Genomic DNA, 15,339 nt, shown 5'->3' with positions numbered 1-15,339 from the left:
AACAACAATTATTATTATTATTATTATTATTATTATTATTATTATTATTATTATTATTATTATTATTATTATTATTATTATTATTATTATTATTATTATTATTATTTCCCAAAAATGTCTAAAGTGCATGTTGGAGAAAAAACAATCCTAAATATTTAACCAAAAAATCAAAACCTGTTCACACTGTAAATTAGGCAACTACTTTTAAAAGAAAATACCTCTGTCCCAACTCTTCATCCAGCAGAACCATCACTGTTAACTTTTTGTCTACTCTTCAGAACACTGGTATTCTAATTCTGAATAAAGTAAAGGCCTGTGACTACGCTTGTGATGAAAGCTGGGTTCATCATTCAAGACAGAAAGTTCATTTCTTAAATGAATAAATTTTCTTTAACAGATTCCTTGTCATATTTCTTCCTTTCTGGAAGAAATTAATAAAAGGATCTGTCCTGGTTTCAGCTGGGATAGAGTTCGTTTTTTCCTAGCTGGTACAGTGTGATGTTTTGAATTCAGTGTGAGGCTGATGTTGATAACACACCAGTGGCTCAGCTTTTGCTCAGCAGTGCTCAGCCTGAGCCAGGGGCTTTTCAGGTTCCTGTGCTCTGCCAGTGAGGAGCTGCACAAGGACCTGGGAGGGAGCATGGCCACAACAGCTGACCCAGACTGGCCAAAGGGATATTCCAGACCATAGGGCACCGTGTCCAATATGTAAACCTGGGAGAGCTGGCTGGGAGGGGCGGATCACTGCTGGGAGATGGGCTGGGAATCAGTCAGCAGGTGGTGAGCACTAGTGCTATGCATCACTTGTTTCTATTGGGTTTTATTGCTCTTTGTCTCTCTTTTCAATTAGAATTGTCAGTAGAAGTAGTAGTATATTTTATTTTGTTTGAGCTATTAAATTGTTCTCATCTCAACCCAAGAGCTTTGCCTCTTCTTTCCAATTCTCTTTCCCCTGGGGTGAGGGTAGCGAGGTAGCAGCTACATGGCTCTTGCTGGCTAGGGTTAAACCACAACAGACATTTTCAGCAGTACCCAGAGGATTGAGATAACAACAGATCTGATCAGAGCTTGTTAAAACAAATTACTTTAAGGAACCATTGAATTAGTTTAATCATTGCTGGTCACCATGTTGTTTCATTTGTTCCCTGCATGTGTGCTCACAGGCACATTGTAGAACACTGTTCCTGATGCACATGTTCCCTGTGGTGATGCTGATTGTCGATGGGGTGTAGGATAAAGTTACAACTCTGTTGCTCTTTGCACGGGTTTATGGCGTGATGGAATCGCTGGTCATGAACCAAATCCTGTCTGCGTGCTCGGCACTGCATCACCTCTGAACCTGGGGAGCCATCTGGTGGGAACTATTAACAATCCCACCTTTTAGCTGTTGCTCGTGGAGTCAAACGGACCTTAATTTCCTGAACTTTTCTTTATTTTGTCCGTTTTGCTAAGTATGAATATAACAGTTTGGGAGATGAGCTCAGAAAGCCCAGGTGGGAGATTTTTCTTCAGGTAAACACTCACAATGATTTACATTAAATCTGTATGTGTAAGAGATGGGCAGGGATGTTTTCTGAAATAATAACACATAGATTTACTTTTCTCAAATATTTTTTCTGGAACCTAAAAAAATGTTAGTTAATTGATAGTAGGGCTTCCATTAAACTCCAAAGATGCTGATCTTAACAAACTATGGAAAAATGTGTTGTTCAAACAGTAAGTGAGAAGACTTAAGCAGGAAAGCATTAATATTATCTAGACATCATATTAATGAGTTTCTTTAATCAAAGAAATCCTTTGAGGAGAATTTTCTTCCCTAGATAAGAGAAAGTAATTATCGGCGGGGAGGGGATGTGGGTCACAGCAGAAAGGATGCCATGCTGCACCAGGGAGAGACACCCCGTGGCAGCAGCCTGAACTGCCATTCCAGCAATCACTGCAAAGAAACAGCAGAATGAATTATATACAGGGATTAAGCAATTACTTATAAAACCGCCTCTTTTAATAATACAGGTAACAACAGGACAGATGCGATGTAAAAGTGGCAATTTTGGTTTCCAACATGCCACTCACAAATGTAAGCTCATTTTTAAGCTCACAAATCAGTGTTGATCTTTCTCGTGCCTTCCTCTTCCTTTGCCTGAGGTGTGACTGTCCATGCAGCTAGAGCTCTCATTCTGTCACATCCCCTATTAACTCAATTCACAATAAACACTTTTGCCATCAGTGCTAGGCACCCCCTCCATCTCATTACATTAAGAGAATCCTACAGTTGTTTTTTTTTTTTTTTTCAAATTTCTTGTCTTCACTTAAAAAAACCTTCAGAGCCCTCCCTGACTCTGCCTTTTGCTGACACCTTTGTACACTTATATTTGTACACTAGAACTCCTAATTCCCGGACAAAAGGATATGGAGGGAAGTCAAGGCTTTCCTGACTGTAAGAGCCAAAAGAACCCACAGCCTCTGAGGTGACTGCAGCTTTGGTCAGGTGTGGTATCGTTGATAGTATAGGAATAAATTGTTTCTAAAATCATGGGATATTCAGGGGGATTGGAAAGAAAGGTTGGGCCTGGTAGGCCCCGGGAAAATGTTGGGGAAAATGTTAGGCTTTACTGGATCACGTGAAACTGCACCTGTACAATCATTTAATGACTATGATAAACAATGTGATTGTTATATGATAAATGATATGATTCTTAAATGTGATGATTGTTCGGTAATTGGATATAATTATTGTTTAATTGTAACAAGAATCATGAGAAATTATGTTTGGGGGGTTTCATGGAAATTACAAAAATCCATGCTTGGATGAAACCAATGTATGCAATAGAACAATATAAGTTTAATAATTAATGTGTAGTTATTTAACGATAAGGGTATAAAAACGTGTTCCTCCCAAACCCATGTCAGAGACAGATTTGGTTTGCACCCCTGACACCCAGAGCTCTTCAATAAAAGCACCTGCATATAATCATTCCGTGATTATGTACTCCTGAACACTAAAATCATGATGTACCCAAGCTGCCTGCTGAGGTCTCCTCAGCTCCTCTGCTCTACTCTGCTGCTCCCACCCAGGGCAGGCCATGCAGCAGATGCATCCCAAGAGGCAGCATGTTAACTGGCCCCCTCTCTATGATTGAGAAAGCAGCTGCGCCCCAGCCAAATTTCTCAAAAGAAGTTCTGCCCTCATCCAAGGAGAGGTGCTGCTCCATGCTTCTCTGCAGGTGTTCAGAGATGCCCCAGAAACAGGAGGATCAAGTAGGGCTGCTTCAAGGTAGGTGATTTTTCTAATACAGTCAAAGGACAGTGAGGAAAATGGGGCATTTTATTCTTCAGAGGGTTTCCTGATGATTCCCATGTGTGTTGGAAATAAACACTGATTGAGGAACTTTTCATTGGATGTGCAGGGTGCCTGTAGCTCTGGGAAGGCAAAAGATAACACTGGTTTATATTTTCCTCCAAATAAATCTACCAGGCCAGCTAAACATGCAGCCGCTCCCTTGCCTGGTTTTATCAAAATGGGTTTAGCATAAATAGTTTAATCTAATGGAGATAGGAGAAGGAGAGGCTAACCTGGATTGTGTTCACAAAAACAGGCTCAAGGACAAGTACGTATACCTTTATATTGGGAGCTCCATTGGACTGAATCTCAGGCTCAGCTGAAACCAATTTAATGGCAACTGAAATACAAAGATAAAGAAAACCTCAACACTTAAAGAATCTGGAAAGAATACGTAATTCTCAAAGTATTAAAAAGGTAACTGAAAGGTAACAAATATATATATTTAAATTTTTCCATTAAATTAGTATTTCTGAACATAAATAGCATCAAGGTAAGCTGCAGTGTAATAAAATCAGATCAAAGCATATGGTTGAGCAGCTTCTGCTGTATTATATTCTACATGGTACTGCTTCCAGGTAAGAACATTAACACTGCTGACTTAAAATCATCTGACTCATTTAACTTAGTGGCTTGGAATAAATGTCCATCATCTTCTTGAACTGAAATGCTAAAACCTCATACATTATTCCACTGACATTTCTTATTTTTACAGGCAACAGTTGCACACTGAATATATAAGCTTTCAGCTTTCCCTCTACTGCGCAAACATTTAAAAAAAAAAAGGAATAAATAATGTAAGGACATACTTACAATGTAAGAACATGCTTACTTCATGTAAGGACATACAACAAGTTAACTTTTGTTTCCCCCTTGTTGAGGAGCTAGGTTTTGAGCTTGTTCTCTTCTGATATCCAGGAATCAGGCATTACGAACCCAATCTTGAATTACCCTGGAGCACAACACCACAATAGAGGAAGTGGCCAAGCCTTACTGAATATTCCTTTAAAAATTCAGTAGAATGCACTAGACTTAAATATTTAAAGAACTTCATGCAGCAGTCACACTATGATGAGGCTGTATCAATATGCTTTGATGTACATGTTGCACTGGTGAACAGCTCCCCTATATACACTATACCAAAATATCAAACTCCTGCAGAAAACAGCTCCAAAAGCACTTTGAAATACACAAAGTATTCCAAGTGGAAACAGGACCTTATGTTGGTTTATGAAAGAGAATGAGAACTTAAAAGAATGAGTGAGGATTGATACCAACCACACACAAAAGAAGTGTGTGGTGCCATGAGGCATTTTCCAAAGTAGGTCATGCATCAATGACAAGCACACATTTTGCCTTCCAAAATGTGCTCTGCCACTGTGTATCTTGGCCAGTGATGCATGAAAAGCACTCTAGTGCTCGCCCTGCACTTGTATTAGACACAGGGAGAGCAGCAGTGAACTGTGCAGCAAGGTGGGAGTCCTTCCAAGTCCTTCCTCTTTTGCACAAGGAAGAACCTCTGGGGGAATGGAGCCAAGGGAACAGCAGAGCTTGCTTCCATTCCAAGCTTGCAATGGGCAAGAGAGCCAAAATATCAAACCACTGCAGAAAACAAAAAGAAACAAACAAACAAAAAGAAATACAGCTTTTATTAAGCATTAATGAAGCTTATAGTCCTTCTTCATTAGGAACATGTTAGCTGGTGCTCAAAATAAAAAGTAAAATAATGATAAGCATAGCCAAGGTTGTCTTTCAGTTTGTAAAACCTTCTACAGCAAACAAAGAAAACTCTAAGTAAAGACAATGTTGTATGATGGATCTGAGGCTAAGAGAAACCTTCAGCCCAGCGAAGAAAAGCATGGAAAAGGAAAAAGCAACAGCTCAGTGCATGATTTCCCACAGTTCACAGCAGAGGCAACAGGAACAAAAAATCACTTCTGAGCGAAAGATTGAGAAGGAAGAAAAAGAATTTTCTCCCTCTTCATGATGAATTCCCAGAACAGATATGTGTTTTAGATGTTTGAATATTCTCAGTTCTGGAATTTAAAATACTTTAAAGTTGAGAACAAGGTGGAGAGTTGATCATCTTCCACAGAGAGAAATAATTTTTCTTTTTTCTGGACAGACGTGTTCTGTTCCCCTCAAAATCCTGTAATCCTATGCTGCATAAAGTCTGCATATTCTGCTTGAGATTTAAACTATCTTTAGGATTATTTTGTAAAAATTTCTTGGGTAAAATTAAGCAATATCAATGCAGCTGTACCTTAGACAGCAAACTATCTTTCCCTTAATACCTGGAAGAATGATAGACAAGGTCATGCTGGATGCTATTTAAAGACTTTTAAAAATAATGCAATCATCAGTCACAGTCAACATGTTTCTTCAAAAGTAAAGCTTCTTTGTCTAGGTATAAGACTATTTAAAAAGTCTCTACAAAATAATGATTACAGTTGCTGCTTGTAGGATTAACCAGAGGCAGCTTTGAATCTCCGGCCACACGTTCATTGAAACAGGTGTTAAATTTACGTCATAAATTATTATCCTAGACACAATAATTTTCACACAGGGTACTTTTACTTGAAGGCAGTATGTGGAGAGCATTAGGTACAATGTTCCTTCCCTTGTTTCTTTGCAAGTTAGTTCATACAGTCCTGCTGTGTTGTTGACTGATGCATATTTTAAGGAGAGAAAGAGGAGCTTTGTAAGCAAAGGTCATACATGTTCAGAGGAAGTGACCAGTAGTCCATAACTTTTGAGTTTAAGAATATTAATTTAAAAGGTGTAGGATTATGTTGGGGAGCTTGTTTCAGTTTCATGTATGACAACTTTCCTGCAACAGTAGTGTTTATTTGCCTTTTTCTATTGATAGGCTTTTATGTTGTTGAGATGGCTGTCTCCAAGTACAGAGTTGCTGTGCTGCTTCTTCCATAGTAAAAATCTTACTGTCATCTTTCTTCCCGTTGCTTTTTTCAACTGCTCTGTGGCCGGAACAAAATATGACTTCAATTATGAAGAGATCAGATCTAACAAAAGTAATTTATAAAGATTTTTTGCCTGTTCTTCAGTTTCATGAAGTTTGTCAAAGGAGAATATTTATTTCCTATGTACGAGGTACTTCACTGAATTCAGTTACTGAATATGGGAGTTTAGAAATTTCAGCAGCAGGAAGCTCTTCTGGCAATTCTTACCCCTGCAAAAGAGAAAGATTTGCAAGTGACTGCTGCTGAACAAAATGTGTCCCAGCAAATGAAATTAAGATATGCTAATGAATAAAAACGTACAATATGGTAAATAAAACATGGTACTGCATAAAGCATGTTGAATAAAATAAGAATTTAGCAGTCTCTTTCTTTGTATAAAATTCAGCCTTTAGCTTCTCTGTGATACTCGTTATTGCATTTTGTGTTTAGAACATTTGTTTGATTATGGTGAGAACGGTTTTGGTTTTATCCTGGTTTTGTTTTTCATCCTGGTTTTGTTTTTCAGGGTTTTTTTCCTACATGCATCTCTTCTGTGTCTTTCACAAATAAACCTCAAGTGACTTTGAGTGTTCTTCTTCAGATACTTAAAGGAACATCATGAGCAGATGTGGTAGGAGGGAATTGAATTCAACTCCATTCACAACACATTGGACATCTTCACTCCACTGACAGCTGTGTGGTTTCAGTGTTGTGGTAACTCCTGTCCTGTCTCTGTCTGGGCAGCCTTAACTGGAGCTTAGAAGACTGTCTCCCCTCAAGGTGGTGTGTAGTTAAGGTTTTAGACAGGTTTCTGGATAGACAGTACAAATGCACTTGGATCCACTCCAGTCTGAACCCAGTGAAGCTGACAATAGTCCCGTAAGGAAGAAAAGGGAACACCAATCAGTATCTGTCTGTACTTGCAAAGTATAAGGTAACTTTGTATGGCTAGGTCAATGTAACATTAATCCTTCTTCTCTAACAGCTGCACTCCAAGTCCCACACACATGGAAGAAGGAAGAAACAGCAGGTCCAAACCAAAATCACACTGCTGGAGCAGAAGACGTACAGGAACCTGTCTGAGACAGGACAGAAATCCTTGTTGCAGTAAATCAGGCAAACACCAAAATGCTAAAGCTTGACCTGCATTTAAAACCAATGATAATAAGGGCTTAAACCTAAAATCAACATAATTAAGAAAGAAACTAAAGGGAAAAAGGTGAGATATCTGAGAGCTAAAGCTCTAAAATAGTCATAGTGATGATCATCACTTTGCACCAAAACAAAAGCTACATAGTTCTGCTGGCCCAGGGGCCAGCATATAGACACGAGACTGAAAATGGAAGAAAGGCAGGAGTTTGTGGGGTTCAGAAAAAGGAGGAAATAAAGTAAAGGGGTAAACCATGGCAAGAAGGAATGAGAAGGAGAGCTACACAGACAGCAGACTTTATAAGGCATCTAATGATTCTGAAATAAGAGCTGTGTATTTTGTGTGTAGTGAAAAAGGCAAGGACTGACTGTCGTACCACAGCATGTTCCAAAATGGCCAGCCTTCATCTCCAGGTGCAACCTGTTAGATTGGAGGGGGGAAGAATCACTACACTTTCACAGCTAGAGTACAGTGTTCTTTCCCAGCAAAAGCACCACTACTCATCCCAAAGAGGTAGACATTTGGCATAGCAAAATTCAAGTAACTTAAATCTGACTGAGAAGTCATGGGTCGAGTCTGAGATGGAAAGAATGGCGAGGTTGGAGGGAAGAAAAGGTACAGCAGAGGCAGGGATAAAGGAGCATGTGGAATTCTGTCAAAGTATTCTCAAGATCATATGGGACGCAACTGTCATTTACTATTACCAATTCCTTAGCTTAGCAACTTAAATTACCTTTTTATTTTTCAAGTGCTCTGTAAACATAAACAGGTCATGACCATTCACTTTCAATTTTACCATCATATGTTTAATCAATAAAACATGTTAGAATGTGAGCTGACGTCAAAAAAATAATTTAAATGCATGCTGTGGAACCTGTAAGTTCTGCTTAGTACTCAGTCCCTTAATTTTTGGTTTGTTTTGGGTTTTTTTTTAAATAAATTAGGTTAAGAGTTGCTTGCATATTCCTACTATAGATAAACAGAAAGCTTAACAAATCAGCACTGCCTAAATGAAGAAAGTTTTTTCCTTACCCCCAGATGATGAGGATCAGTATTATTTCAAGTAAACTGTCCTGGTTATCTTAATGATGATCCTCAATACTACAGCAACATTTCAGCTCCTGCTACAAACATTCACTTTCTGTCCTGTTTGAACAAGTTTTCATGAACTATTAAAGTACATTTATTATATATTTTTTAAAATATTATTCTATTTATTTTCAATTACCTAGAAGCTAACCAGGTCTCTAGTTTTACAGGTGAGAAGCTGAGTAGCACCTGTTTACCACTCAGGCCCCAATTATAGTACTCCTCCCAGATGTGTGTCTTGTGGCCCTCACTGTCCTGACATCCAGTTGGCCCCTTTACCTATGCTCCAAGCTGCATGTGTGGAGTCTGGGATACTGCTTACTCTGTCATTCTAATACTTTCCTTGCACTAAAGTTAGACAAATAAATGCAATTTTTCCTGATACTGGTTGCAAGTCTGTAGAGAACGCACAGTCCTGACAGAAAACCAGCAGTGTTTTACACTGATGAACTTCTAGTTACTCAGCAACCAGCCTTGTCCCTTTTCCACATTTTTTTAATTGGCATTGGAATAAATTTTTTTGCATGTCTTTTCAAGACTGGTCTTTTTTTCAGTACTCCCAGAGTCCTAGACTTTCTTTAAAACAGCTAAAAGGAGCAGGGTACATTCTACCAGCCAAGAAGCTGATTCCAGAGGGAGTATCTTGAGGCACTGACCAGGCACATGACAGGCATGGCTGTGCAGCACTGTCCTGGTCTGCCTTTCTAAAATACACATTGCAAGAACATCAGCAGAGTCCCCACAGACTGCTTAAGATTGCTGGGTAAGTGGGATGAGATCCCATTTGGTTTGTTGCCTCCTCAGTATGGAATTTTACTCCTCACCAAGTGTATAAGACAAATTCTGTTTATTGCACTTGCCTCTGCAAAAGAAAGAGGCACATGGATATGGAGACTGTTACACATTCTCCATTATTTGGAATATGCTACATAAAACACAGATTGGTAAATTCTGGTCATGAGCAGGAAAAAAAAGAAATCAGTTTAGGGAGCCACACGTGAGGATATCTGCACAATCTTTTGAACATCCTGCTGGATTTGACAAGGACTTCCCTGTTTTTTCTGCAGGCCTACCAGATCAGCTGACAAATCTAAGGGAACCTGTAGAAGAAATCAGCCAAGCTTAAACACCTATTTGATTTACCGAGAAAAAGTGCATTTGAATAAAATAATGCACTAATGATACAATTATCAGTCCTCTCCTCTTTTGTGAGCAAGTAGTGCTTGTGTAAGGAGTATGCCAGAGATATAGCATAAGTTACAGTACCTCGAGTGATTAGAGGCTATTCAAATAATAGCTGAAAAATTAAAGAAAATTCACAACTGATGATTGAAGGTGCAGATCTAGAAAAGACTAATTTAAGCTCTGGTTCGGCAGATCATCTCATCATACTTTACAATTTTACAAATTTAACTCATTTGTTAAATGAAGAAGTGAACTTCTCTAAAGTCTCTTTGAAGGACTTGATCAAGTAAGCTCCCAGTTCGTTGTTTGTCTCCTGAACAGCTGCATCATAACTTCCAAAGAGTGGTGTTGAAGCCTTCACATCGTCTCTATTTGCTTGGAGTAAAATGAGGTTAAGCTCCTCTGCTACCCTTTCATATTTTTGGTGATCAAATCTGCAAACACTGGCATCATCAATGGGGTAGGTGATGCCAATAGGGTAGCAATCCCTTGGAACTGGGAACTCCACATTTTTCAGCATTGGCAATTCACAGAGAAATGCGAAAAGGTTTTTAAGTGCTTGGGATGACAGCGGGTTTCCAATAAACTTAAACTCCTGCAGTTTCCGGCAAGAGCTTAAACCTAAAATCAACATGTTGACGTGAGTGTCTTGGATATTACAGTCCTCCAGGGTAAGACTCCTGAGCACCGAAGAGCAATGGCTGAGGAGCTTAAAGAATGTTGATGGGTAAAGCTCAGGTATATCGTGACCACTCAGGTCCAGGGCTTCCAAGTGATTGGCATGGAAGCTATTGGCTAAAAAGGCCATATCAGCATGGTTCAAGGAGCAGTTAGAAACATCCAGCATCTTCAGTGGAGTTTTTAGTGGGCTGCAGAATTAAAGAGAAAAAAAGTGTTATGGTACAAAATGTTGAAAAGCTACCTTTACAAAATTTCATGCATCTAGCTACATTATGAATGCAGCTATCTTCCACATTATTTTTTTCGAACTTCTCTTGAAAACAGAAGCATGTGCCAACATTAGCAAGTATATTTTCTTCCTGAAATTAGTTCCATTAATTACGTCCTCCTATGCATGACTCCTCTGTGCTATTTTAATGGGGTTTAATTTATTAACATTCTATGTATCTATTTTTTAAACAGTTATATATTGTAAAGTGTCTGTGACTTGCTGGCTTTAACAGCAGATCGCTACTAACATAAGAGCATTGGTAGCTGCTTCTTGTAGAAAGCTGCAGTTGTTCCAGAGATTTAGATAATTTCCATTAAGGAAAGATTAATTCCAATATGAAATCATTATTCTGACATGATGTCTGCTTTTGTTTCTAGCTGTTTTTTCCTGCTACAATTTTTAATGCCCAAGAGGTTTACACAATGTAGTGTTCTGGAGTTGCAAAGAGACATTCTGATGAAGAAGGCTGGAAGAAGTGTAACTGAGATTATACTCGGATATTCACATTAAATATGAAATAGTTCTGACAAATGAAAAGCAAGAGATCACTTTCACACTTACTACATCTTAGTGAGACTTCTGCCACAGGGCTCAGCTGGATCAAGCTTAGAAACTTGCAATTCATTTCAATTGTATCAATCAATATATGCAGTATGCTTCTCATAAATTTTAAATAAAATGGCTTCTTGTATGGGAAGAATTTTAGACCAAGGTCATTTGTCTGGATGAAACTTATATCTGCCTTTTTTTTTTTCAGATGCTCTGAAAAGCTTACAATTAACTTATTTCCTCTTCCAATATGAGTACTGGTCACTGGTAGTTTGCTAGCTTTTTGCAAATTTCCAATTTTCCACTGGAATTCATAATGAATATTCACATATCAGCTTAATTTGCAGTACAAAAACCCATCAAATCTCTCTTGTCTTGACATCAAGAAACACAACAATTAATTCAAATCAAAGTCTCAAATGAAAATCAGCTATTCCCCTTATATATAGTATCTGTGGAAAAGCATATTTACTGACTGCTCTTTAGAGGACAAACATTCACTAGATACTCTGAAAAATACTTGGAATACAACTCAGGACTTGCACCAAAGGCCAATGCAAGCTGATTAATACATAAGTTCAAATTTAAAATGTCTGGGTATACCAGTTTCTTCTGTGGTAGCTAAAAGTATATTCTCACCAGATGGACTCTGGAAAATTAATCAAAATAGTCAGTTTTTCCAAGTGTATTAGGTATACACTGGCTCCCCATTCTCCCCAACACATAATCTTTCCTGGCTTCCTGCTGCCCCTTCCCACACACACCCCAAGATACACTCACTTCCCTTACTCTCAGAGATTGCCAGCTTGCTGGTAGCACAAAGTGCTCTTTTTTACAGTGTGACTGAAAGCAGGATGACCACGTTACCTGAGAAGTTTCTGTATTCTTCCAGTGAGTATAGAAAATGACATACTCAGCTCAGTAAGCTGTGTCATTTCACCCATCTTTTCGCCTATGTTAGAAAGCGTCTGTTCATCTGTAGCCGTGAACCTCCGCACATTAAATGTTCGTGCTGGCAAGGTCAAGGACATCAATAGAGGGAAGTGGATACTGCTGAAGAGCATTTCCAAGTGTTCCATTTCCAAGTGAACATTATGAACTATTTCCAGTTTGCGCAACAAGGAGGGGTCGGTGAGCTTTATGATATAGAAGAATTTCTGCAAGGTCAGGTTGTCAGATCTGAATGCCACGCAGCAGATTTTCAGCGGACAACTGCATTTCTTCAACAGGGCCTGAACGACCAGCTCAAAGTTCCGCTCTGTAACAAACAAGTCAATTAGTACATTGATACTGACTTCAAAGGTACCTGGATTGCACTGTGCTTGTTGCAGGTAAACCAGGAGGTCTGAACAAAGCTTACAGAGCAGCTGTGTCCTGGCCCACCTGCCCATCGTCTTCTTGCACTTACAAAACTGAACTTCAACATCTTTTATACCCGTCAGGTCGACCACTTTCAACTTTTTCATGTAGGGAGAAGACTGATTCAGCACATAGTCTCTCAGCCCTGTCAGACAGCTTTCCAAGCACACTGAGCATGTTCTATGGCTCAGGTCTTCCTCGTAGTCCAGAGTAGCTCCCAAAAGTTTTCCCATGTTAAAATCAAAAAGTGGCCAGTTCTCTACCAAGTCGTGAATCACTTCCCCTTGCTCCAGTAAATAGCTGGCTTTAAAAAGAAGCGGAAAAAGATCATGGGCAACAGCCCCGAGACTCTTCCTGGCAAACTCTGCATTTGACACGAATGCTTCGGCGCTAATGAATCGCAGAGACTTCATTGTTGTCCTGGACTCCTTACTGTCATGGAGAGTGACTTCTATATTTAACTAAAGATCCTGGTTGCTTACTACCTTCTATTTTTATCTGCTGTTTGCTGCTAGCGGGAGCCTGGGAAGCCAGAGTGAAGAGTCACATGCTGCTTTCTATTTTAGAGCTGCACTGTGAGTCTGCAGTAATCATCTGTGAGATCTTCAATCAGAGAGCTTTTATGTCTTCATATTTATATTTAAGATAACTCAAGTAAATACAGACTGCTACCCAGCAGGAACAGTAAGATCAGTGCAGCACACATACATGAGAGTACTGCTGTATCTTTTTTCTGCCCTACAAAAAAGCACTCAGAGTTCTACTTAAACAAATAACATGATCTGTATTCCACTTTTTTCCCATGAAAGATGCTATGCTGGGGATTCACATGCTGATTTCAATGGGGATGGTTTCCCAGAGTTAGCATTGAGCTTCTCCTAGAAACTACAGCCATAAGGAAAGACTGAGGAACTACAGTCATGGAACTACAACAATGCCCCTCCATTTTGCCTGTGCTGTCAGCAAGGAAGAGCTAATATAGTTGCTGCAGTGGAAAAGACAAAAGACTGGAAGAGCTCAGAGCCTTGGTGACCAGGACACTTGCTTGTGGTAGGAGACTGAATGCTGATTGCAAGACAAGCTGAACAAAACAGAGCACTGCTAAAACTCTGTCATAACTTCCCAGGCAAGCGTCTTAGTGCTCTTGCTTTGAGCAACAGACGGTCTTTTCTTTCCTGTTATTTAAGAAATGATGGTTCCATTGTGGTACTGAATGGGAAAACATTCAAAATCTCTCCAGGGTAGGAGAAAAACCTCTGTCACCCACCTATCACAAGAGCAGAGATGATGTTTCTTTCAATCTGGCACTTCCTCCCAGGGGAAGCAATGATGAACACCTCCCTTACCTCTCATGTGTTTTGCTAGGCAGCCAGTGGGATGGAGACTTCCTTCAAGTGTGCTGATCCTGCTTTTCCAGATAATTCCACATCTGTTTTGCTGTGAAAAATTTACACCACACTTCAAAGTTTCAGGTTTTTTTTTCTTTTCAAGTAAACTCCTTATGGAATATTTTAATATTTTATCGAAAGCAAAAGAAAAATCCCAAATATGCTTTAAATTACAGGGAAGGGACATCTTTATTAGATTGTGTCATTCTGAGGAAGCCTTTTATTTTTGCAGACTTTTGGTTTGTTTTAATTTTGCCTTCAAATAGATGAGTGGTAAAAAACATGCAAGGTGAAATAGATAGAACTTGACAAGGTATTAAGTGTTTTCCTTTGTTTTTAAACTCCACTTCATGCATATCAGATGATAATGAGGTAGGTATTACAGTATTTTGTGCAATTTAATACATGCTGAAAATGGCCACATATAACTGATCCCTGTATGACAAGAAAAACGCACAAATTGATTGAAACTTTTGTCAGTTTAGTTTTATTGCCTTTCTAAATAGAATAAGCTAGTCATAAAGTTTTTATCTATTTGCCTGGTACATCTGGACCTCTTTATCTGCTTACCTGGTATATCTGGACTAGCGGTCCAAAAGTTCCAAGATAAAGTATTCTACTATTGTCCCAGATTTTTATTAAAATACAGCAATAGGAATGCTGCCTGGTTGTGAAGAGATGGGGTCAGAAAGGCCAAGGCTTGGCTGGAGCTGAACCTGGCAAGGGAAAGAACAATAAGAAAAGCTTCTCTAGGTATTTCAGCCAAAAAAGAGAGGTCAAAGAAAGTGTACTCCTCTGATAAACACAACTGGGAAACTGATAGTAACAAACTAGGAGAAGGCTGAGGTACTACTGTTTTGCCTCAGTCCCCACTGACAAATCTCTCTTCCCACACCTCTCAAGGCAGGGACTGGCGGAGCAAAGTTCCTCCCACTGTAAAAGATTGGGCTTGTGACCACCTAAGGAACCTGAATGTCCAGAAGTCCATGGAACCTGACAAGATGAATGCCACATTCCTGAGGGAATTGGCTGACGCAGTTGCCAAGCCACTCTCCATGATACTTGAAAATTCATGCCAGTCAGGGAAAGTCCCAAGTGACTTGGGAAAAGGGGAAACATTGTACCCATCTTCAAAAAGGGTAGAGAAGACAACTGTGGGAACTACTGGCCTGCCAGCATTACCTCTGTGACCAGGAAGATCCTGGAACAGGTCCTCCTAGGAGCTGTGCTAAGGCACATGGAGAACAGGGAGCTGATTTGGGACAGCCAGCACAGCTTCAGCAAGGGCAAGTCCTGCCCGACCAACCCAGTGGCCTTCTACAGTGGAAAAGGGAAGGGCTGTGGCTGTCATTTGTCAGGACTTCTGT

General features: G+C 39.5%; 1 protein-coding gene across 1 annotated transcript; it reads right to left on the bottom strand.

Moving 5' to 3' along the window:
* Positions 1–7,316: 7,316 nt before the first annotated feature.
* LRRC14B (leucine rich repeat containing 14B) lies at positions 7,317–13,017 on the bottom strand. The gene is made up of 2 exons (XM_084207980.1): positions 12,093–13,017; positions 7,317–10,593 (listed from the first exon to the last, which is right to left on the bottom strand). The coding sequence occupies exons 1-2, from the start codon at positions 12,995–12,997 to the stop codon at positions 9,954–9,956; spliced, it is 1,545 nt and encodes a 514-aa protein (XP_084064106.1). The 5' UTR covers positions 12,998–13,017; the 3' UTR covers positions 7,317–9,953.
* Between the last annotated feature and the right edge of the window lie 2,322 nt (positions 13,018–15,339).

This window comes from Fringilla coelebs (assembly GCF_963513975.1).
Source record: "Fringilla coelebs genome assembly, chromosome: 1".
NCBI lineage: Eukaryota > Metazoa > Chordata > Aves > Passeriformes > Fringillidae > Fringilla > Fringilla coelebs.
The sequence above is the reverse complement of the archived record's forward strand: the minus strand, read 5'-3'. Positions and strand labels throughout refer to the sequence as shown.